General features: G+C 41.9%; 2 protein-coding genes across 2 annotated transcripts in view; one reads left to right on the plus strand and one right to left on the minus strand.

Moving 5' to 3' along the window:
* Positions 1–1,666: 1,666 nt before the first annotated feature.
* Positions 1,667–12,194, minus strand: LOC142103396 (ankyrin and armadillo repeat-containing protein-like). Its single transcript, XM_075187460.1, has 8 exons — positions 12,176–12,194; positions 11,252–11,389; positions 10,053–10,297; positions 5,525–5,681; positions 4,066–4,213; positions 3,097–3,216; positions 2,106–2,217; positions 1,667–1,813 (listed from the first exon to the last, which is right to left on the minus strand). The coding sequence occupies exons 1-8, from the start codon at positions 12,192–12,194 to the stop codon at positions 1,667–1,669; spliced, it is 1,086 nt and encodes a 361-aa protein (XP_075043561.1).
* A 714-nt stretch (positions 12,195–12,908) lies between these two features.
* The window catches only part of CDH16 (cadherin 16), a 123,390-nt gene continuing 111,332 nt past the window's right edge, over positions 12,909–24,966 (plus strand). The window contains 1 exon segment of the mRNA XM_075189285.1: positions 12,909–13,005. The gene's annotated coding sequence lies outside the window, so the exon portion shown is untranslated.

A 24,966-nucleotide genomic window follows, 5' to 3' on the forward strand; every position in this document is an offset into this window, starting at 1 on the left:
TCTAGCTGTCATTTTGTAGAAAGTACTAAATAAATGAAAGCTAGAATCTGATTGGTTGCTATAGGCAACATCCCCACTTTTTCAAACCCGCAGCTTAGTAAATCTAGCCCTTAGACTGTAAGCCCCAATGGGGCAGGGACTGATGTGAGTTCTCTGTACAGCGCTGCGGAATTAGTGGTGCTATATAGATAAATGGTGATGATGATGATGATGATGATTAGACAATATGTGCAGATACAGAGCGACAGAAGTGGTAATGTGCATCTGACCATAAATACAGAGTAACATGAGATACCAAGAATTACATCCAAAGATGTCACTATGTAACCGTTCATAAATATAATAATTTTATGCAGCAGTTTTCAGGCACAGATATCAGGACCAACGGAGCTTGCAATCTAATTTTTGGCGACTGGCACAAAGTAAGACAGAGTGACTCTGTGATTTGAACAGGGGTCTCCGTCCAGTGTCCCACCGATTTCATTTCACCAATGAGCTCCTCATTCTTCTCCTGCAGAGGAGAGAGCTGGATTAGGGGAAGGGGTTGCAGTATAGTCTGCTAACGCACTGGCAGATCTGATTGGATAATTTGGATGTTCTAAGCCAAATTGGTCAGACAGAAACAATTATTATAATTATTTTCTTCTACTTGGGATTGGTCATAAATGGACAACAAACCTTCAGATGGAAGGAAAATATATTTTGCCTTCATGCTGGTCTGATACTGAAGGAACAGGAGTGAACTATAATTCAGTCTATGGCCACAAACTGAATGTAAGTGAGTGTGTATGAGGATGTGAGTGGGAATCAGCGATCTGTACTACAGCATAGAATGACTGGACGGCCAACTGTGTAGTTTGCAGGTGATCCGCGGAGAACGTAATGTATTAGTGGCGTAGAGAGGAGTATAACATTGTTAAAGTGATAAGCAGTGATTTCTCTGCATGGTTTCGCTCTGATGATAACAGGATAAATCTTCAGATGGGTGGGTGACAAAACGACGTCCTAGGAGGAAAAGAAGTGGAAGATCACTGTGTGTAAGTTACAGGCACAGACGTCGGACCTAAAGGCTACATTCTACTCCACAGCGCACATAGCTATGCGCCAATCAGCCAATGTGCCATCTGGACATATATATTCTGCCCCCGTGAAAATACTCTGCACAAACCTTTCATTGGACTACGGGTCCAGGCGGAAATATGCATTGTTGTAAAACAGATTCAAAGTCCCGTCTACTTAAAATTTTAGACCACGCCCCTCATTACCTTCAATATTTTCTTTTATATCCTACATTACTGCTTAGTCTAGCCTCAGTTATTGTTTAAACTGATCATGAAAGTTAAGAGGACATTGGGACTGTCCTTACTACACGGGGCAAACACAGGATTTGTAGAGGGGGGTTTCCACACCACGCCACCAGTGGGCGTGACCAGCATGCATGGGGGCGTGGCTTTAATATTAGACAGTGCTTGGCTGCTCTCCAACTCTTCCTATCCCCTTAATATACATGGGCAATGCTGCGTGCATTACTGTTAGGTGCACACAGCTCTCCCTTTTCACGCAGAGCCGTGTGAAGCGGGGGCAGGGTCCAGCCAACTCAATTATACAGTGCTCCAGGCTTGGAGGGGGGTTCCTAGGCACTAGGAACCCCCCCTCCTCAGTTTGCCTATGCTACACGTGTCACTAATGTACATTTCAATATTTTGAATTCCGTCAATGAAACTGAGGCTATAAATGAGCTTTTCTGGAATGTGTGAAATGGCCGAGTCATGATCTCCATCCACTCCAATAACGTGGAAAATTCAAAGTACTTCTGCAACAAGGAAAAACTCAGGAACCGTCCATAGCTGTCCTCTCTCAACCCCATTGAAGCTCATTTAGCTTGACCCACGAAACGCGATTTTGGGTTTGCATGTTTGTGAATGAATGCACTTAACCCACATTTAACAAGGAAAGCTCCGATCTATATAGATCCTCCCATAGATAACGCTGCATTGATTCCTTAAGCCATGAGCTTCCCACTATACACCTGGGCATTCACACAAAAATAAGCTCAGCATTTGTACTGTGGGCCCATGATCGTTATTATTATATACATTCTTTACATTTGATATTGATGTTATTAGTGTGAAGGCCGTTACATTACCTGCAGAATTCTTTAATTTAGGTCTGTTCTTTATCTGACTACCAGCGGGCGTCATTAATACAGCCGTACGCCTAAGACATGAACAATGACATAGCAATAAAATAACAAGTGTCTTAACAAAGTGTGAGTGTTTATAACTGTAGCGATGGCACAGTGGTAAGCATTGCTGGCTCACAGCGCTGGAGCCACAGGCTCAACTCCTATCTGCGTGCAGTTTGTATCTCCTTCCCGTATCTGCCTGTGTTTCCTCCCACAGTCCCAAAACATACTGGTAATTTAAATGGTTGAGCCCTAGGGGGTGAGCCTTCAACATGAAATAAGCCACGACGCCAATCATCCCAAACTCCGCCCCGCTCCAACCGCAGACGCCCACTTTAGTGTAAGCCACGCCCCTTTCAAGGTCAGCTATAATTAAGATTGTCCCGTCAAAAAACTATACAATTGGGATGTATGGTGTATTGAATAGAGTTTAGAAAGTTCCAATGGGGCAGAGACTGAGATGAATATTTTCTGTAGAACGCAGCGTGATATGATTGCACTGTTAAATAACTGATAATGGCCGATCTTGTTAGTACTGATTATGCCAATCTCTTAAGGCTATAGCATTTTTCTCTTGTGCCTTAGAAAATTATTTCCATTAATTAAAGAGTTCTAATTATTTTCTTTCTATAATTAAACTGATGTTCAGACTAAGGAGCAAATGAATCGATTGGTGGTTATCTAAAGCCGCCGATTTTCAGCGTCATCCTTTAAAACTGCAATTTTATTAAAGGCAATGTCTGGAAGGTTTAGCCTTTAATATAATTGCCATTTTAAATAACGACAGCATATGGGCAGTTTTAGGTAACCGTCGATTGATACATTATCCCTAAGTGTACTAATATTCCAATGGCATTCTGCTACACCTGAGTCCTTATTTAATATACTATGAAAGACCGGAAGATCGATACCTGATCGGGGGCAGAGTCAGCTCTCTCATATGTTTCCATCGCTCGAGAAGACTCGGCGACAATCTCTTCTTCTTGTTGTAGTAAATTAGAACCTTCATGAGCTCGGGATCCTGTCTGCACCTGTTACCAAACCAACCCTCACAATTAATTCTTTAAACTAAAGTTATCAATGATCGTAGCTGAAGACAATGGCGAATAAAACATAAATAGAGGATCACCTTAACTCAACATATAAAGTGGGTTATATAAAATAATATTCACAAATATACATGAAAAAGATTCAGGGGCTTATCAGAAAATAACATATCTGAAATAACATTGTTGCAGCTTTGGAGGGAAATATTTTCCTTTAAAAGACCGCTGGTCAGTAATCCGTACTTGTCTACTCTCCCAGGAAAATCTGGAAGACTCTTGAGTTTCGGGGGAGTCTACGGAGATTACCGGAGAGAATAGGTCACCCTCCCTGAGTCTGCCTCTCCTTCTTGTAAAGAGGCCGGATGATGTCATACATTGAAACAGATTGAACCCCCAGACCTTATAACCTATTTATCCCAGTAAAGAAAACAAGAGATTGTACAAACCTAAATAGCACAACTAAATTACCATAAAACAATTTGTATTCTGCGCTAGTCAGGGACAAACGCAGGATTTGTGGGCGTGACAAGCATGTATTGGCTGCTCTCCAACTCTTTCTATCCCCAAAATATACATGGCCAATGCTGCGTGCACTCTCCCTTTTCAAGCAGAGCCGTGTGAAGCGGGGGCAGGGTCCAGCCACCTTAATAATACAGTGCCCCAGGCTTGGAGGGGGGTTTCCAGGCACAAGCAAACCCCCTCGGTTTGCCTATGCCTAGGGGGCCTCTATGGTAACCTCGCCTTTGCCTGGTTATACCAGAAAATAGATTCCTGCGCAGGTAGCGATATGTATGCGAGATGAATCGCTCCCCCCCGTACACATCGGTCCAGTACCTCTGTAACAGCTGCCTCTCTGCCAGGCGATGGAAGCTTAAATAAGATAAAGCGATGGCCGCAGAACCTTTCACCTGCTCCCATGGGCTTGAAAGCAGCGGACACAACAAATCCACCACATCTATGGAGACCAAGGCAGCGGAGAGCCCTAAGAGGAAGAGATGGGGGGGTCAGGAAACTGGGGGCTACAAGAGGATAATCATTAATTACCAAGAATGGGACTTGTTATACACTCAGAGACACTACTGGATGTCATTCTGGAAGTAACAGGAGAACAGATTCTGGACCAATAAACCTCTGAGCAGTTGCTACAATATAATGACTAGTAAATATTTTCACTATGCTAACAAAAGTAAGCCCTATTTTGAAAACAAAATCAATGTAACATTAGGTTCTCAGTTCTCAAACATATAGAAAAGCTCAAATGTGCCCGGGCCACACACACATAAAATACCCCCAGTAATTAGGTATAACGTACTTGTTTTATGAATGTATTAAAAATTCCAATACACGGGGCACGTTTTTAAATGTTTTGTCCCCCTATGCTACTGTCTCCCAAACCTACCACTTTGTCCCCCTATGCTACTGTCCCCCAAAGCTCCCCACTTTGTATCTCTTTGCTTCTGTCCCCAAAACCTCCCACTTTGTATCTCTATGCTTCTGTCCCCCAAACCTCCCACCTTGTCCCCCTATGCTTCTGTCCCCCAAACCTCCCCACTTTGTCCCCCTATGCTACTTTCTCCCACCCACCATTGACTCTCTGTAAACCCCCCCCCCCCCTGCCGTTTCCCCTGGTGTTCTACGAGTAATTGTCAATAATCATTGATTATTTGCACAGAAAAAAATAAGTAAGATAACACAAGGGGCCGTTTGACACCTAGATTCAGCCCGTTGTGGTGTTTCTGGGCCTGTAATAATGGAGGGGATCAATAGTTGTAAAACAGAGTAGGAGACAACAACATGTCCATGGAAAACATGGAGTAATAGGCTCTAAGCCGAGGGGCCCAGACGTTATCCAGAAACTTAAACCATCAGACCTACCCCACCTCCGTCAGTCAGACCCTGGCCCTTCCCTGGTACATCGATGACTGTACAAGATGACCTTGTAGCCTCTAGTATCTACATAACATCATCTTTAGAGGAGATCTATTAGCCAACAACATCCCTGGACCCTCTCTCCCCCTCCTAGTCGTGAACTTAAATTCTTCAGAACCTACTCTGAAAATCTTGTAGAGTCTCTCACAAGGTGGAGCAACAGATGACGTCATTTACACCTAGCTATTACTCATCCAATCAGGAGATCCATATAGAGATATCAACTTCACCCACTTACTTCTAGGAAAAATCCCAATGAGGTAGCTTCTATTTATTCTAAACAAGGGTCCAGTCCAGCAGTATGTAAAATATATATATATATATATAGACATGAACGTCACAATGTTATGACAAGGAGCGTTACCTGCCCTGGCGTGGGTTAATCTGGCTACACAATCCGCGGCCAGCGCCAGTGTGTCGTTAGACTGCGCAGTTTCCAGCAGCTCAACCAGAGTTTGAATACCAATAGCGCAGGTGTACGATGGATCTTTATCTGTAACGATATCGGCCAACACCACCAACTGCGAGAAAAAGATATATTTGTCAATGATTGTGGTTTAAAAACAATAACATCATAGCTCATTACCTATTATCACAGTACAGTCTTTCCAGTTGGCGACGAAAAGAGTCTGGCTTCCCAATGTGGGAATGAGGCTAGGCAAATATGGCTGCTCTTCCCACAGCAGTCTTCGTTCCCAAGGAGAGTTGGCAAGTATGATGTAGTATATGTGTATGATATGTCCACAAACCTGCCCTGTAACAGTGTCTACTGATCTGGTCTGTGATACCATAGCCTGTGATATCCAGTCTACAATGCATACTGTCCAGCATTCCAAAATATGTCACACCCAAAAGTACATTACACTGCCCCCTGGTGTTCAAACATGCAAGTACGTATAGGATTAAGGTCTTATGTGCACGGTCGCGGACATTTATAATTGACGGACGTTGGGGTGTTTGTATCTCCCTACTTTTTATATGGAATATGCAACTTTCACATTTATTGATAACACGGTCATGACACTATTTTCTCTTGTGCATATGAAACATGATCACATTAGATTGTGTACAAATATGGTCATGTGACTTTTACATTTTCCCTAACACTGTCTAACACCTCTACCTTTCGTGTGGCAACGCGTTATTATACACATTTGCACGTCTGCCAAACACCTCACGCGGAAATGGTGCTGACTTGGTTTTTTTTAGTACACACTACAGACTATTCACCCGATTATTGCTCCAATCACATAGTAACATAGTAACATAGTTGATGAGGTTGAAAAAAGACACCAGTCCATCAAGTTCAACCTATTTTGGATCTCCTGCGATCCTGCACTTATATTTGAAATTAATCCAGAGTAGGCAACCGCCCATCTGTTTCAATTTTGAAAATCCCCCCAGACTCAATATTGCAATCCAATTTTTACCCTATATCCACTACTATCCTTTATTTTAAATTAACAGTCGTATCCCTGGATACACCTTTCCGCTAAAAATTTGTCTAACCCTTTCTTAAACATATCTATTGAATCTGCCATCACAACCTTCCCTGGCAATGAATTCCATATCTTGACTGCCCTTACTGTAAAGAACCCCTTCCTTTGCTGGTTGTGAAATTTCCTCTCCTCTAACCTTAGGGGATGACCACGTGTCCTGTGTATGGTCCTTGGGGTAAAAAGTTCCCATGAAAGCTCTCTGTATTGACCCCTAATGTATTTGAACATAGTAATCATATCTCCCCTTAGACGCCTCTTTTCTAAAGTAAACATGCCTAAACTGGCTAACCTTTCCTCATAACTTAATGACTCCATACCCTTTATCAATTTTGTCGCCCTTCTCTGAACCCTTTCTAGTTCCAAATTATCTTTTTTATAGAGTGGTGCCCAGAACTGTACTGCATATTCAAGATGAGGTCTTACCAACGATTTATACAGTGGCAAAATTACACTGTCTTCCCTTGCATCTATGCCCCTTTTTATGCATGCCAATACTTTGTTTGCCCTTGCAGCTGCTGCTTGACATTGAGCACTATTGCTAAGTCTACTGTCTACGAGCACTCCCAAATCCTTTTCCATTATAGATTCTCCCAAATTAATTCCATTTAATTTATAGATTGCGTGATAAATGATAAACACCCGTTAGTTCCGACATCGCATTAGAGTGTACGCTCCTGTTATATTGTTCCAAAGCTCATCGTATCGTTTGATTTGATTTTATAAACTGACTAAAAATCTCTAAAAACGATGGAACGATGTTGATCCAATTCTGTAGTGTGTACGTACTCAGGACCGGCAGTGTCCATAGATCTCTATGGAGTTTACAGGGTCACAATCTTTTCAGCCGATAGTTATGACAGATGAAGAGCACAGGTCTGACAGTAAATCGTGAAAAATGTGTTAGGAAAGGCTTATAGCAACCAAACAGATACTATGTATCATTTCCTAGAATGTTCTAGATGAATGACAGCTAGAATCTGATTGGTTGCTCTGGGCCAACATCTCCACTGCTCCATTTCAGAAGGGTTGTTAAATCTACCCCTAAGGGCGGAATTCAATTGGCTGCAAGTTTTTTTTTCTCAGAGCGTTAAAAAAAAAAAAAAAATCCCACGCGGGTTTTTACCTGCTAGAGCGACCGTTAAACTCGTGCAATTCAATTGAAAAACGGGTAACACTACCCCCGCGCGTTAATCATTGGTGCTTGCAAATTTTTAGGGGAATGAAGGGGAGGGTTTAACACAGTCATATATATATAAAAAAAAGGATTACATACATTTGCATACATTAGATTGCATTACACAACCTTTCTATTTGATAATATCTACATACAGTACTTTCTTTTAGCATATATTTTTTATTTCAATATTTTTTACTATAGAATGATCTATACCATGTCAAAACACATTAGTACATACATATTAGTACAAAAAACATACATATATATAATTAATTGGTGATTTTTGTGTTTTTTTACTTTTATATATTTTTTTTCATTATCTTTTTAAAATAAAATCAACTTTTCATGTTATGCATTACTGATAAACATAGTATATCTTTTTTTTTTCTCATTATTACATGATTTCAAATGGTTTTCTTTGTTTTTTTTATTTTTAGCACACCCCAAAGAGGTGCGAGATAAAATAGCATATTGGACTATTTAACGCGCCACGTTAAAAAACAATTGAATAGCTTTTAACGTGGCTGCCTCCCGCACACCCTATACTTTCAAGAGACCTTCCACTGGAGCGTGAGAGGACCGTTTCATGAAAAAAAACGCTGTGTTAAAAATGGAATTAAATTGCGGGTAAAGTTAACCCGTTCGAACATTATAAAAAAAATGTGTTAAAATGAATTAACGCGGTGTTAAAAAAATACTTGCGGTCAATTTAATTCCCCCTCTAAATGTTACAATTTATTTTTCCATACATAAGAATTTGAATTACAGCACTAATATCCCCCCTCCTTTGCTGGGAGCAGTTTGCTGTGCGCTCCTATAAATGAAAATAATAAAGAAAAAGTGAGCAATTCTCATGGGCTTGTGCATCTTATGAGCTCGCTGGATAAAGCCCTAAACAGACCGCGACATTTACCATTAATCTTCCTGTTCCTTTGCTCACTGACCCGTTGATCCTGATTACAGTTGTACTGGTAACATTGTGTTTGTTTCCATAGGTCAGCAGGATACACATCTTTTGTTACTATGGACAGAAGACTGATCTGGTCGTAAAGAACTAAACCCCAGGAGGATGTGACCTGTGTTTTGTCTTTTCAGAATGTCCATCCTGCATTAAATGGCAACTAAAGAAACATTTTCAGATATAAAGAATGGACGTGTTATTAATCCTATATATCCTAGTTCTGCCATATATCTGCCATGTATGAAGCACTACACATTTTAAAGCTTCATTTAACACTGCTTCAACGGAGAGAGTACTGTGGCCCGGACACCTAAAATCCTGAAGCCCAGCATTTAGGTTAATTAATGAGCCAAAAATCTCAAACAGCAAAGCATTGCAGGTCAGTTACTTTCACTCAGATGTGCATTGATTACCGCGAATCTGACAATCTGTTCAAAGTATTTCAGTGTTCTTTAGACACCACAATCTAATAGACCAGGGGTCTATATTTTGTACAGTCTGTGTATATTAATCCATATGTTGATCTACCATTAATTATATGTAAAATGAATCATCATCATCATCACCATTTATTTATATAGCGCCACTAATTCCGTAGCGCTGTACAGAGAACTCGCTCACATCAGTCCCTGACCCATTGTAGCTTACAGTCTAAATTTACTAACACACACACAAAGACATAGAGAGAGAGTATAAGGTCAATTGTGATAGCAGCCTATTAACCTACCAGTATGTTTTTGGAGTGTGGGAGGAAACCGGAGCACCTGGAGGAAACCCACGCAAACACGGGGAGAACATACAAACTCCACACAGATAAGGCCATGGTGGAGAAATGAACTCATGACCCCAGTGCTGCAAGGCAGAAGTGCTAACCACTGAGCCACCGTGCTGCCCCATATCTCTGCTTTAGGCTTCTGTTCACTGCCTGTTCTCTCCTTCCCCATTCTGCAGTGATGTAAGAAAGAGGAGCCCAACCACACAACATTCACAAAATTGATGGAACAGGTAGGAAAGTGAAAAGATGATTTGCTGAGGCTTCGGCTAGAGAGCCACTGGAGGATGAGGTTCTAATCTACTCCCCTGGTGCCTGTCCAATCAGAATTAAGCTGTCATTTAAGCCCAGAGTATATACCCTACAACATTTAAAAGTGAAAGATCAGGATAAAATAAAGAGTCCGCCTTACAGGTAACTCCTACCCAATCAGAGCTCTGGGTCGTAATACAGCAGTAACATTCAGATGTTTAGTTCCTGTACCTGAAATGCAGCTAGAGCTCTGTGATTCTGATTGGGTGATTGTAGGAAGGGACCAAAGTCATCCCATGTCACTCCTCCGCACTGGACAATTTCGGTTTGCTGGCTGGCGTTGTTGAAAGCGAAGGTGGCCAGGGTGCACCCAGCGGTCAGGTGAACCTCTTCGTTGGGCGAACGCAACAGGGGGAGGATGTGCCCGTAACTGAATTCTGAGTTTTTTCCAAGTAGCTCCAAGTTTCCACTATGACCTGTCGAACGTACAGAAGACCGTAAATTACTTAATCAATGCACTAAAAAAGACTCCTATAAAAGACAAATAAATACAAATATTTATATTTTCCTACATGAAATCTGGTGCTAATATTTACATTAATAGAAACATGTGTTAGTAAACGTACAGCCTATTACGTTTCGTGTCTGTTGTTTGCTCATCGATATCCAACAGGAGACGTATTTCTTTGTTAATTCTATAGACAGTCAATATTTATTTTCCCTCCTTGCTTGCTGTGCGTGTAACCACCGAGTTACTGTAAACTATGTTTAAATGTCCCACAGTTGAAATTAGACAACAAAATGAGAGGGGTGTGCTGGTACGTGCAATACCCTGGAAGCTATTTCAGCTGCCACAAATCACTTTCTCCGAGGACTGGGGATCATTAATCAGCATTATATGTTGCCGTAAGGCAGTATTCATGGTGACAGGGCTCATTAATACTGCACGGCAGAGTAAATATTACCCTAACTTTATAGCTGCGTGTTTTGTAATGAGGAGCGAATGTCGTTTTTACTGCACAATGACGTCTTACGGGTAGATGAGAACAGCACAGCGCCAAGTAGGGCACAAAATGAGAAAGATACTGTAGTAGTAAAGGAGCTGCATGGTGAGACCTAGGGGGTAGATTTATCCAACCTTCTAAAAATGAAATGTGGAGATGTTGCCCATAGCAACCAGATTCTAGCTCTCATTTTATACTAGATAAATGACAGCTAGAATCTGATTGGTTGCTATAGACAACGCCTCCACTTTTTAGAAGGTTGGATAAATCTACCCCCTAGGTCTCATCTCTCTGTCTCTGGGTTTCAGAATTAATACTTTATGAAGTCTCCTATGACCCAGTACTTTTTTTTTAAATTTCACAGAGGTAGAAAAAAAACAACCGGTAAAAGTTATAACGAGTGACGTTTGCGTCGTTTGGACCCACCCAGAGCGGATGCCGCGATGGCGAGCGCTGCCGCTACTTGGATGTGCTCGGACTGAGCGTGTCTCATCAACGCCACCAGGAACTTCAGCCCGCGAGAATTGGCGACAGCGCTCTGGTTTCTGGCATGTGGAATAAAACCTAATAAACATAAGAGATGCAGAGGATTAGGGAATGACTCTGAAATACGAGGCGCTATAACACACTGTCACGGGTAATCATTTTCCGCAAGACACACCCTCAAAGGGCTCATTTCAAGTTGAACGCAAATTGCGTTGGTGGCATATAATACGTTTTGTTACATCTCAGCGAGCGCACAAAGCGATGGGGCCCAATTAATAGTTTGTACGCTTGCGTATTATACACCAAAAGCGCAATTTGTATTCAAGTTATCATGAGCCCCTCAATCTGCTGTATTTTCATTGTACTGTGATAGAAATATCAAGGCTGAATAAAGCAAACAGATTTACTAGTATCAGCATATAACAAGATTCTACTATATAAATGCCTAGTGGCGTGTGTGAAAAAAAAAAAACAAGCTGCAGCGCCACCTGCTGGGCAGAGTTATACACTGACCTATATATTTCTTGAAGGAGAAGTGACAGTTGGGAGTGGTTGGTGGTTGCCGGGGGTGACAGTGGGGAGTTTTTAACACCTTAAGTAGCTTGATGAAGGATGTGGCGATGAAGATGAAGGATGAGGTGATGGAGAAGAATGATGAGGTGGTGACATGTGAACAAAACCACGTTAAAAAATGGCGCTTGCGTCGGGAAGTAACGCTCTTCCCCTGAGGAGTCCTGGGCTAGGCCCAAATGCATGTCAAGAACCTTTTTAACACCGTAAGTAGCTTGATTTGACTAGAATGCATGAGTATCATGCACAGGTTAACTTGTATTTTATATATATTTAAAATAAAGTGTTCTTTACATTCATTGTACTCGGACATGTCTATAGTGTATTTCTGTATTGTCCCCTCTATAAACACTGTAACATAGGGGGTCGAATCATTAGCAAACGCAAAACGAAGGCAATGGGCGTTTTAATTAAAAACGCACGTACATCGAGTATACGCACGTCCGGATTCAGCAAGGAGCGGATGTGAAGATACGTCTGTTGATGAATACGGGTCTAGATCCGCTTTGCTCTAACAGACAATACACTGATACATCCAATACATATGCGCAAACGTCACCAATGATTGCACAGTAAAAAGAACTATTCAATCACTGTCACCTGTTAATAATATAATCATTAATGGCAGAACATTAAAACGTAAAACAAGGTGTTTTTTTTTCATAAAATACATTTATCAGGATGTTATCAATGTCTACTCAGGAGCGGCGCTTCCATTAGGCAATGTTAGGCAGTTGCCGAGGGCAATAGCGGTTTGGGACAGCGGCAGAATGGCGCCTGCTGTTTCGGAGTGGCCGTCCTGTAGTTCAATCGATACCCCCCCGTCCCCGTCCTCGCCGCCCGCCGCCCGCCACCGCACACACACGTGATCACAGCGCCTCCCTCCGTCCAGGTCCAGCAATGTGCTGGCCCAGCCCCCATGTTCTCACACTGTCACTGACTGACAGTGCGAGTAAAGTTATTTCCCAGAGCCCCTTCCCCTCCCAGCATGCACTGCTCCACCCCCCCCCCCCTCCTCTGTGTTTTGAAAGCCGAGGAGCGTTTGGGCAGCCATTGGAGAGGACAGAAGAAGTTTGAAGAGCCCCCCCCTGCATCTGCTGACCAGTCTTCTGGAGAAAAAAACAGTAAGTAAATACAATGTTATTTTTATTTTTTTTATTATTTTTTGTTCATTTTTATTTTATTTTTTTACAAAGCCCAATGCAGGAAGTGGTGGATTTAAAAAAATAAAAATGGGGAGGGATGTGATTATTATTTGGCACCTCATGCTCTATATTTGACTTGCAATTGTCAAATATAGAGCAAAAAGTCATTTTTCTATGGTATAAACATGCTCTATATTTGATTTTCAAACTATGGTGGAGAAAATGACCATTTTATTGGCACCTCATGCTCTATATTTCACTTGCAAACTATGGGGTAGAGTTTCTACACCATAGTTTGCAAGTGATGGAGAGGGGAGAGGGAGAGGGTGCAGTGGTGTGATGAAGCAACATATGTGTGATGAAGAGACATGTACATAAAATGCGTTTTTACAGTTGCTCCTGATTGTAAACACATGTTCTAGCTGTATACACATGTTCTAGCTGTATACACAGCCGTCATCACTAGTAATCTGCACTTAGACTACTAGACCTGTAGCTGGAGCATGTGATACGACTGAAAATCACATAGTTTAGAGATGTCCAAAGCTTGAATTGGATGCTGCTCCGTACGCTCCAGCTTGGCACCCCCTTACTGTACTACGTGCATAGTGCATACACCCCTTTAACGCCCTGTTCCGACTCTGAAATCCTAGACTATAAGTAAGGATATTTTATGCTCAAAGATGAATTGGACATTGCTGCGTTTTGTGGCGTATAGTTCGTTTCTGGCCATACACAGGCGATCTTACGGGATATATCTAAAATATATATATATATGAATCTAATCTAGGAAGGATACTGAGAGTAAGTTGATATGTGAATGTTTCCACTTTCAGCTGTTACGCTTGATACGCCGTTGGCCTCCGCCCAGCGTTTGTGTACAATGGTCTTGTTTGCAGACATGTCGCTGTGTTACATTGTGAGTCTGACCGATGCTATTTACACTCCACAATAGCCGTTTAAACTGAGATGGATTAATGGGAATCTCTCATCGGACGTTGTTACTGTGTCACAAATCTTTAAATGTAGGAGATTATCTCATTAGATTGTTGATGATGATTAGATTGTAAGCTCTCTCGAACAGTCTTCTTGTTGGCTCCCACCTAATCTACGTGTTGGTAGAAGAGACAAGTCAGTGTGAGGGGAGATGGTGCTTTTAGTAACCCGCAGATAAACACTCAATACTTGTCATTACGTGTAGTCCACGTACCAACTCCCAGGCAGATGTGCTGCAGGGACCGAATGGCGCTCAGCACCACGTCCTCCTGGTGAGATCTCAGGAGGCGGACAAGATGGCGGCCTCCATTCGCAGACTTCACGGCATTTCTCAGGTCGTAGGGTCCTCGCACCAGAACAGTCAGACCTCTGGTTCCAATCAGATTTAGTGTGTAAGACGGAGAGGAGAGAAACTCAACCAACAAGGTTATACCTGGAAATATAATGTGTAGACAGGTTGTACTAGGACCAATACCGCTAACTGTTGCTGGAGGTAATGTGGTCTATGACAGGCGTGCAACGGCAGTGATGATGTGAGGATGAGAATGGAGGCAGCAGGAAGCCACAGACTGAGAGTTATATAGTGGAAGGAGCAGGGTACCCAGCAGCACAGAGTATATCAGGAGATTAGTGATGTGTTAGTGAGGACAGGGCTGCATGTGACAGGGGCAGTGACGTGATGTGAGGAGGGGAATGGAGGCAGCAGGAAGCCACAGACTGAGAGTTATATAGTGGAAGGAGCAGGGTCCACAGCAGCACAGAGTATATCAGGAGATGAGTGATGTGTTAGTGAGGACAGGGCTGCATGTGACAGGGGCAGTGACATGATGTGAGGAGGGGAATGGAGGCAGCAGGAAGCCACAGACTGAGAGTTATATAGTGGAAGGAGCAGAGTCCCCAGCAGCACAGAGTATATCAGGAGATGAGTGATGTGTTAGTGAGGACAAGGCTGCATGTGACAGGGGCAGTGACATGATGTGAGGAGGGGAATGGAGGCAGCAGGAAGCCACAGACTGAGAGTTATATAGTGGAAGGAGCAGGGTCCCTAGCAGCACAGAGTATTTTAGGAGATGAGTGATGTGTTAGTGAGGACAGGGCTGCATGTGAGGAGGGGAATGGAGGCAGCAGGAAGCCACAGACTGAGAGTTATATAGTGGAAGGAGCAGGGTCCTCCAGCAGCACAGAGTATATCAGGAGATGAGTGATGTGTTAGTGAGGACAGGGCTGCATGTGACAGGGGCAGTGACATGATGTGAGGAGGGGAATGGAGGCAGCAGGAAGTTACAGACTGAGAGTTATATAGTGGAAGGAGCATGGTCCCCAGCAGCACAGAGTAGTGATTTGAAGCTCGTTATGTGGGAATGTTGCTGTGTCAGTCTGTCTACTAGGCTTAATTAAATAGGGAATATATTTTTGAAAAAATAAATGTAATACAAAAAACTGATAAAGAGTGTGAATGTCGCCTTGTACAATAAAGTAGTACCACATACTTGTCCACTATCCCAGAATGTTCTGGGATCTCCCGGACGGGAGAAATATAAAGTAGACCCGGGCAATTATGTCATTATCTACTAACATCTATCACTAGATGAGATTACAGCTTATTGTCTTTGTGTTGTGTACACGCTCATAACATTTATTGCCATTTGAAGCATGAGACCAATGTATAGCTCCCCTGTATTATACAGACGCCAACAGGTCTGTGCAATTACTATATGACTCTAACAAGTGTTTTGTAATTACGAGTCAGGTGACACCACAGAGAAGTTAAATGTTCTTCTTATTTCTATTCTGTACTTAATACCCCATTCATGATGCAGAAATGTAACACTCAGACCCTTGGCGCCCGGCAATGAGATAAATACAAGTTCTGAGCACGACTCTGTCATCTGATACAGACCGATTCTAGCTGCCACCATTCTCTGAGCGTCTGTATCCGATCCAGCTACGGCCCACAGAGTCCTGGCCGCGGTTTCCTGTGTAGATTGTGATTTGCTCCTTCTTAGCAGTTGTACGAGGGGGGAGAAGCAGCTCGATTCAATAATCCTCCTCTGGGCATGAGAATTTCTCTCCACAAATCTAGGACATAATCAGAGGGGTCATGATTCATGATTCGGGATCTACCCTCTATCTAGTCGTTTCCAAAGTATGAAACTGCACTCGTTATACAATGTTTCCCTCTAAGAAACAATAAGTTGTATTATTAGCCCAGCGTGGTCATAATGTTCCTTATGCAACTTTAAACTTTAATACCTTTGGATGTGCGCATGATAGAAGCGCACTGTGAAAGGCATATAGGGTCTGATTCGCGTTCGGGCGTAAGTCTATTTGCGTGTCCAATTTCTATTCGTAAAGCACCGTGAGATCCGCATAGAATTGAATATCTGACAATTATGCTCAACTTCCGTGCTATTAGTTTAATCGCAAGTTGCGTTCAGATATGAATCAGGTGTTTTGTGTATCAGTGTTGCTAATTTTGGGTTAATTCACTTTTAGTTCTATTCAGATCCTTCAAATGACTTAAAAAGGCGACAGTGTGTGTGTGTGTGTATATATATATATATTATGGGCAGTTATATTGCTATGCAGCTGGTACCATATATAATATGGGATATACCGAGCGCAAACTTATTTTTCCTCTGGTTTTGTCTCAAAATATTGCCTTATGTTGTCATAGCAGCTGTCCATCAAGCCTATTTAAGGCACATTTGGGTGTGGCTCACAAGCCAGCCCTTGCTAGATGTAAACCCCTATACCTGGGAGGTGAGTGCATCTGATTTTAACTGCATTTTAATGGTGTTTAAAAAATATAGCTCAGTGTAGGACCTGCATATAATGAGGTACCCTTGATGCTGGCTTAAATGTTTTGATCAAAATACGAACTAATACCTCATTGCTTTCAATTTGCTAGATACACACAGATATGCAGTGTAAAGGATAAGCGCTGACAACTGTCTTTTTGTTTTGTATACAAATATGAGCATTTATATTGCCATGCAGCTGATACCACATACAATATGGGATATACCGAGTGCAGGCTTATTCTCTCTCTGGGTTAATGAGTTACACTTTTGGAAATATTAACAAAACCTAATATTGCAAGCTATTTTTTTCACTCAAAGAATTTTTCATACCATTTAGAAAGCTATTTTTTTTTTCTTGTCTCTGTCCACTACATATTTCATGAATCATTGTAATAAACGGCTTATACATTTTATGAGAATTTGGGGTTATTTTGAGAATAGCTTTATTCTGTTAAAGATGTGTTGTTCTATTTGATGTATTGTTTTGGAAACCTTTACTAAACCCTGTTAAACTTATTATGCTGGGGTTAATTCCACTTACAAAAAAATAGATGTATTTAAAAAGTTTAGACCCTAAGGCAGTGTTTCCCAAACCCAGTCCTCAGAGCTCCCTAACAGTGCAGGTTTTCCATATCTCCTTGCTGGAGCACAGGTGTAGTCATTACTGAGTGATACAATGTAACAGATCCACAGGTGGTCCTAATTATGTCACATGTGATCCAGAAAACCTGCACTGTTGGGGAGCCCTGAGGACTGGGTTTGGGAAACTCTGCCCTAAGGGCTAGATTTACTAAACTGGGGTTTTTCAAAAGTAGAGATGTTGCCTATAGCAACCAATCGGATTCTAGCTGTCATTTATTTAGTGCATTCTATAAAATGACAGCTAGAATCTGATTGGTTGCTATAGGCAACATCTCCACTTTTTCAAACCTGCAGTTTAGTAAATCTACCTTTTTAAGGGTCATTTATAGAGTCACCTGCCTTATTCATTGGTTAGATATTCTCTCTGGGCCTGATTCATTAAGGAAAGTTAGGCATACGTAAGGCAAAACCATGTTGTATTGGAGGGGGGGGGGGGTAAAATTAAAATGTGATGGCAGATTTATAATTGGGGTAGGGCATGTCCTAGATCAACTTTAAATGTCAGTGTAAAAATAAAGCTATCAATTATTTGTGTCCTACATGGAAGAAAACAGACAGTATTTTCCTTATGTGCAAAATAATAAACTAATTTGCACTCCTTGCATTGTAACATGGTTTTGACAAGGTGAAAAGTTACTAATTTTTTTTGCTTTGCTTTCCTTAATGAATCAGGCCCTTAAACTTTACCTTCCACCAAATATTCATGGTCTTTATAAAACCATACTCTACAGAAACTGCACATAGTGACCCTGATTCACGTTCGGGCGTAAGTCAATTTGCATCCCGCATTTTGCGTGAATCCGTTCTGTGCATGAAATTTACGGCAATGGATGCAATTCATATGTGAATGCAAATTACAGGACTTGAACGGCAACACGGGGATGTGAAGGGGTGTACAAATCTAGGCAATGTACATGAGGGCGTGCTGAGGGTGTTCTGTTGCAGATGCCAGTCCTGGGTTTTCTGTAAAATACACTTTTGTGACTCTGTGCAAGCAGAGCCCATCCATAGCTCACCATAGACCTCTATGGAAGTAATTCCACAGAGGTACATTTAAGAACGGTGTATAATGTATTTGTTTTCTGCAGGTAAAATGAACAGCATTAAAATCAGTCTGGCACAAATTTATTTCTCTTTTTACTAATGAATAGCTTGTCCAAAAGTGGTTTTTCTTTTCTATAAATAAGTCTTAGGGTCTAAGCTTTTCTCAATCTACAGTTTGTTTGTAAGAGGGTTAGACTAAGCCACACCTAAGTGATAAGACGATAGACTTGCACTGAACTCGGCACCTGGTATTGTTCCGGATAAAAGACGCTGTTATTAAAGTTTAAATATTTTATTAAATGCTCTGGCGGTTTTCCATCTCATAGAGCACCACACATTTATCATCTATGGCAAGAATCCTGTCTGCTCAGAGATTATCTGGTCTCTGAGGTGACAAGTCGGTCAAGTAGTTAAAAACAGCCCAGAATTTAAGAGATAATCTGCATTTACTTAGAGTGAAACCTAAGCCCACAGACACCTCCTTATAGGTATGATTACCTGTATAGGGTTTTTACTGCAGACATCTGGACGTCTTTGGTTTTGGACTTTAACATCTGGTGAAGACACGAACCAATGTTTTCATCCAGGAAAATGTTCTGGTTATTTAAGTTCCCCTCAGCAATGGTTCCTACTGCGTCGCTCCAAGCAATTAGTAAGGATTTCGGCTGACATACTTGAAAGAGTTTTACCGCTATGGCAAGAAGACCGGATTGTTTCCCAATGGTGTCCTTGAATACCGAGGAACCAGCAGCTAGTAGGGCCAAGGCTTTAAACGTTGGCTTTATAATATCCTCTTGGCTCTCTTGTTCTAAGCCAGAAAGCACTTTCCTGAGTGCTGGAATGAGGGTGGCCGAGGACTCTTCGGCAAAGTCTTTCTCGGTAGCCAGTTCGCATATTGAGTCCATCACGTCGGGAAGTAGCCGTCTCGGTCCAGTGAAGATTAGAGATACCAACACCTCAATCCCATTGTTCTCTATTATCCATCTCCTTGCCCTTTCAGTCCTCAGGATACACTTCAGTAAGTTCAAGGTCGGTGTCTTTAAATCATTCACGTTTTTCCGCAGGACGCTAACCAACCCAGGAACCAGTCCTTGCTCTACAAAACTGTCCAAATAGCAAAACAGCCCATCGTTCGATGTACTTGTCAAGGCCGAAATGACTGAGCAAGCACCAATGACCTCGTCTTCTGTGTCGGAGTCCAACAGAGTGACAAGTCTCTTATATACATTTAAGTTCTGATGGTCAAGGCTGATGAAGTGTTTGAGAAGATCCAGATGGCCAGAAAGAGCAGAAATCTCTATCACGCCATGTCTGTGCCTGTTCACGTATGTAATATCTGCGCCGAGCTTAGCCAATAAACGCACCATCGGTAGACTCCCACTTCTGACGCCCAACAACAACGGTGTGTCTTGTACTGAGTCATCTGTCAGTGTCTCAGTGATCTCACTTCCTGAAGACTCAACGAGATGTTCCATCAGAGAGAGGTGGTTTCTATATGCCGCTTGGTGCACTGGAGACCACCCAATGTCGGTGATCTCTTCCATGTCAGTTGTTCTTCTCTGTGATACAGTATATAATTCCTGAAACATTACAGTTGTGCAAGTTATACAGTGTTGCAACTCCTCCCCAGTATTATACATGTAACTTTTCCCAACATGATAAATATCGTGAGGTTATTACAAACATGTGATGGAGCTTTCAGGCTAATTTCTGGCAATGACATTATTGAAACCTACGATTCCAAGTGCAAATACTTTAAAAAAAAATAAAAAGTAAAGGCAAAAAGGTTTTGTGTGGGTGTCTATTATGTTTATGTAATTTTTGACGATACTAATATCTTACGTTATGAGACATTACATATCGGTGAGATACTAAATAATTCACCAATATTAGGTAATATACCTTTATTTAGTCTATGATACTGTTTTTGTTGCTATTTTGGGTTCATTATAGTTAGATTTTAATATAATACAATAATAGTGTCACCGTAATATAATAAAATGTGCCCCCATAAGTTTATTAGAAATAATTTTTGCCCAATAATCAATAAATAATGACTGATCCCATCATTTCTAAGTCAGTGGTGCCTTCTATTATGTTCTGAATAGCAATATAGCACAAACAGCGTGTAATACAGTGTTGGCTAACCTGTGACACTCCAGGTGTTGTGAAACTACAAGTCCCAGCATACCCTTCCAGCAATAAGCTGCTATATATTTGCAAAGCATGCTGGGACTTGTAGTTTCACAACACCTGGAGTGTCACAGGTTAGCCAACATTGGTGTAATATGAACAATCTCTCCTCCCACAACCACCCTGTCTTTCTGGCCGTTTATCAATCAGAAGCTTAGTAAATCTGGACGTTTGCATTTTGAACTTGTTAAAAATCGGGACAGTGATTTGTAAAGTGGGACTTTGTTAAACTGTGGTTTTCAGCGGTTTCACTGGAGGTTTAAGCAAACCGCTCTTTAGTAAATGTAGCCCTTAGACCCTGGTACGAGGGCTTAACAACTCCCCGGCAAACAAGCACCGTAGCCAATCAGTATCTGCAGAAACTGACACAATACAGCTGATGTAACGTCTATTCTGGGACCCATCTAAGACTCTTGATGGTGACCCGAGGTCGCTGTCGGTCTTATAAGTTTTTGTGCTATGGTTGCCCTTGCGAATAAGCCCCAGAATTCCTGACCTGCACTACACACGTGTCTGTCACGTGTTGCATGTGGCTCTGTGCGCAGCACACGTTATGCGATGAGTGCCTTTCATATGCTAAGCGATTCAGCAATCCTTGAACTGGGTTCACCAACAAATAACTGCATAAACATTTCATTTTCTGAGCGTACGCACCTTTCAGAGATCTCTGCATCAACAGAAAGCGGCTGGGAGATGATTCATTCTAAAGATGGTCAAATAATACTGAATTAATAATAGTCCATGGGAACAATGTAACAGACAACTTGGTTTATAAAGGACCCTTCCTAAAAATAAAAAAAAAAGAAGCTGGTTTTAACCCAAAACTATCAGCACAATGCTGCTCATTTTAGATGAATAATGAGGCTAATGACGACCTTGTTTAACCAAATGCCATGTTATCTTATGTTACATTTTGCTACATTATTATTTATTATTATTTATACAGTGCAGACATATTACACAGGGTTGTACATTGAAGGCATCATAACAAAAACAAATACACGCAAACACGTACTACTAACAGGTAACAACGTTATGACTTCCTATTTATATAAGCCGACAAGTTTTATACAAACAGGATCTGAAACCAATAAATCAGAAGGTTCTCTAAGTAGCTGACATTATGCTGATGGGATGTGGGTAGAGGATTCCAATCTCCTCCTCTGCTTTTCCCTCTTATTCTCTGCTATCCTCTGTCTATATAATCAGCAGAAATGAACGTGTCTTCTTTGTCTTATTGTGGGCTAACAGAGAGCAGGAAAGAAGAGTGTCAGAGATATTGTGGGAGAAATAGCAGGGAAGGATGGGTTCTGTCAGATGAGCAAAACTGGGGTTAAAACATATATATTAAGACAGGTAAACCAACATTCATTTATGTTTACCTAGTAATAAAGCGTTAATATTTTGTAGATCCTGATTCCCCCCCCCCCCCCCTGTCCCTGTCCCTGTCCCTGTCCCTGTCCCTGTCCCTGTCCCTGTCCCTGTCCCTGTCCCTGTCCCTGTCCCTGTCCCTGTCCCTGTCCCTCACCTGCATTCACCTGTGATCTGTGTGATGGACTGGAAGATTGTAGTTGGATAGAGGCTCAGTCCCTTGGATCTAGCTCCATCTCCTGCAGGATCTTGTAGAATAACTCCTGACTCTTAGAAGTTGCTCACTGGGCTGTTCTGCTTTTCTGAACCTGTGTGTGCACAAAGCTGTGATTAATGACCCTGGCACTTAGCAACTTAACATGTGCAGATCGCTCCCATGACAGCAGGGAGTGCTGAACCAAGCTCCCTGCTTTTTGGGTCTATTCCATAGGTGTGTACCATGCGTACACAGCTAGCTGTCGGTGAACTATATATCCCAGCATGCTCACACAGCCAGTCATTCCAGGTGACGCTGTGTTTTCATTTAACATCGCAATATATGACTGTTAGAATTATGAGGAAATAATTACATATGGGAAACATATTGGTGGGTTATTCTGAAATTATCCATGTGTGTTTGTGTATAAGCTCCTATGGGTCAGAGACTGACGCGAATGATTAAATATATTGTCTGTAAAGCATCGTGTAATGTGTAGGTGCGATATCGTATCACCTGACATTTAGAATTAATGAAATCGGGACAAAACAAGCCAGTCCCCAAATGATTTGATTTTTGTTAAGACTCCACCCACTGTTGGTTAAGCCCCACCCCTTCTGGGGATGTGAATCGGGGATGTCCCGCCAAAATCAGAACAGTAGACAATGATGCGATTTAAATAAAGTATAATATTATAGCCTGACCATGGCCTTATCTGTGTGGAGTTTGTATGTTCTTCCCATGTTTGCATGGGTTTCCTCCAGGTGCTCCGGTTTCCTTCCACACTCTAAAAACATACTAGTAGGTTAATTGGCTGCTATCAAATTGACCCTAGTCTCTCTCTCTGTCTGTCTCTGTGTATATTGGGTAATTTAGACTGTAAACTCCAATGGGGCAGGGACTGATGTGAGCGAGTTCTCTGTACGGCGCTGCGGAATTAGTGGCGCTATATAAATGATGATGATGATGATAGCTGTCTCAATGCTTGGTCGGCCTGGGTAATATTAGTTAGCCAATAGAGAAAATTGTGCTCCTACTGGTCACAGAGTAAAATAGCGGCTTAATACTTATTTGGTAGTTCAAGCAATAGTTTGGGAGCAGTCACGAAGATGGTTCACATTGCGTTGAGCATGCAAATGTCACTAAGTCATGCAACAGTATTTTGATATAGAGGATTGCTGCAGACAGACAATGCAAGATTCACCTACAGATACGCCAGAGCCACAAAAATAAGATTTTGTTTTTTGGAAAGCAATAAATGAGATGGAAGGGGGGGGGACTTAATCTAGTCTGGCACCCAAACTGGTGTCCTATTGGCCTCGTCCCAGCAGTGAGATAATGTGATGGTGCGATCATCGGGGCAGTGGTCTGGGAGAACTATCAGACCCCATAAAATTTGGCGCAACTGAGCACTGTGTGAGTTGCGGTAACTTAACCTTTAGTGTATTTTACATGAGGATTCCCTCTCGTTTTAATGAACAAAAACAGATCAGCAGAACCCTTTCAATGCTGTACTGGTACAAGGGCGGCTAGGACTGGTTGCTTTGGGTTACAGCACCTTTCTGGTACAGTAACCAGTTATCAGATTCGCCCCCCAACTTTGGTACATGTTCTGGGGTTTACTTTGTGGTTTAATGCAGATGGTTCTAGAAATCACCATGGATTCTTAATTGATTTGTCATGAACACGTTCACTTCATTCAGGCAAAACAAGACCATTTACTGTAACCTGACAATGCTTCCTGAGATCACCTGCAATGAGTTTCTAGGCGATAAAGAGTTTTGTTAAACTTTATAAATCTGTTCCCCTATTGTCCTAAGAACCGTTGTTACTCTTTTCAGAACTGATAGCTCTTAATATTCTAGTACTTTGGCCGCTGTACAAAGAAAATACTCCTATAATTAAATAATAAAGATTAATTATTTCTGTAGAGAGATTTAATTTGCTCTTTGAATGTAGATAGTGCAGTGTTACACTGTTACCCCACGGTGCGACTTATGGAAATATGAAACCACTTCAAAGTCGGGCAAAGCACATTAACTATCTCCATGCAGGACAATGAAATGTGGTTTTATTGACAGACAGACAATATGCTGGAGAGGGTTCAGTTCTAAGTGGCGATGGCACTGTCTATAGAGACGATCCGTGTGTGTGTGAACCATAAACATAGTACAGCATTTGGCCGGGCGGAGCAATCTGTGGCTCTCCAAATGTTGTGAAACTACAAGTCCCAGCATGCCTTGCCAGTCAATACTGCTATTTGTGATCATATATGGCACAGGTTAGTAACCTGTGACTCTTTAGATGTTGTGGAACTACAAGTCTTAGCATGTCATTTCAAAGGTTAGTAAAATAAATTTGCTGCATATTCTTGGCTAGTGGATGCGTCTTACTGACCCTCCAACATCACCCATTTGCCTCTTACTGGAGTTTGCTCTCCCCCAATAAGCCTACACCAATCCCTGCTCTGTTCAGTGTGGGGACTCGGATGTTACGGGGCATGTCATCCTTTCTGGAAAAAATAGTTTTTTTGGAGGGGGCCCCTGGCCGCACTTACTGGTAATATTGTGTGATCCCCCCCCTGGTTTCAAGCATACCTTCCAACATTAGTCTTGCTGGGACAGATTTTGCAAAGGCAGCCAATAGTGGGAGTGGTCACACCAGGGGAGTGGTCATGTTACATTGGGGGCAGTG

This window comes from Mixophyes fleayi, chromosome 10, assembly GCF_038048845.1.
Source record: "Mixophyes fleayi isolate aMixFle1 chromosome 10, aMixFle1.hap1, whole genome shotgun sequence".
Lineage (NCBI taxonomy): Eukaryota > Metazoa > Chordata > Amphibia > Anura > Limnodynastidae > Mixophyes > Mixophyes fleayi.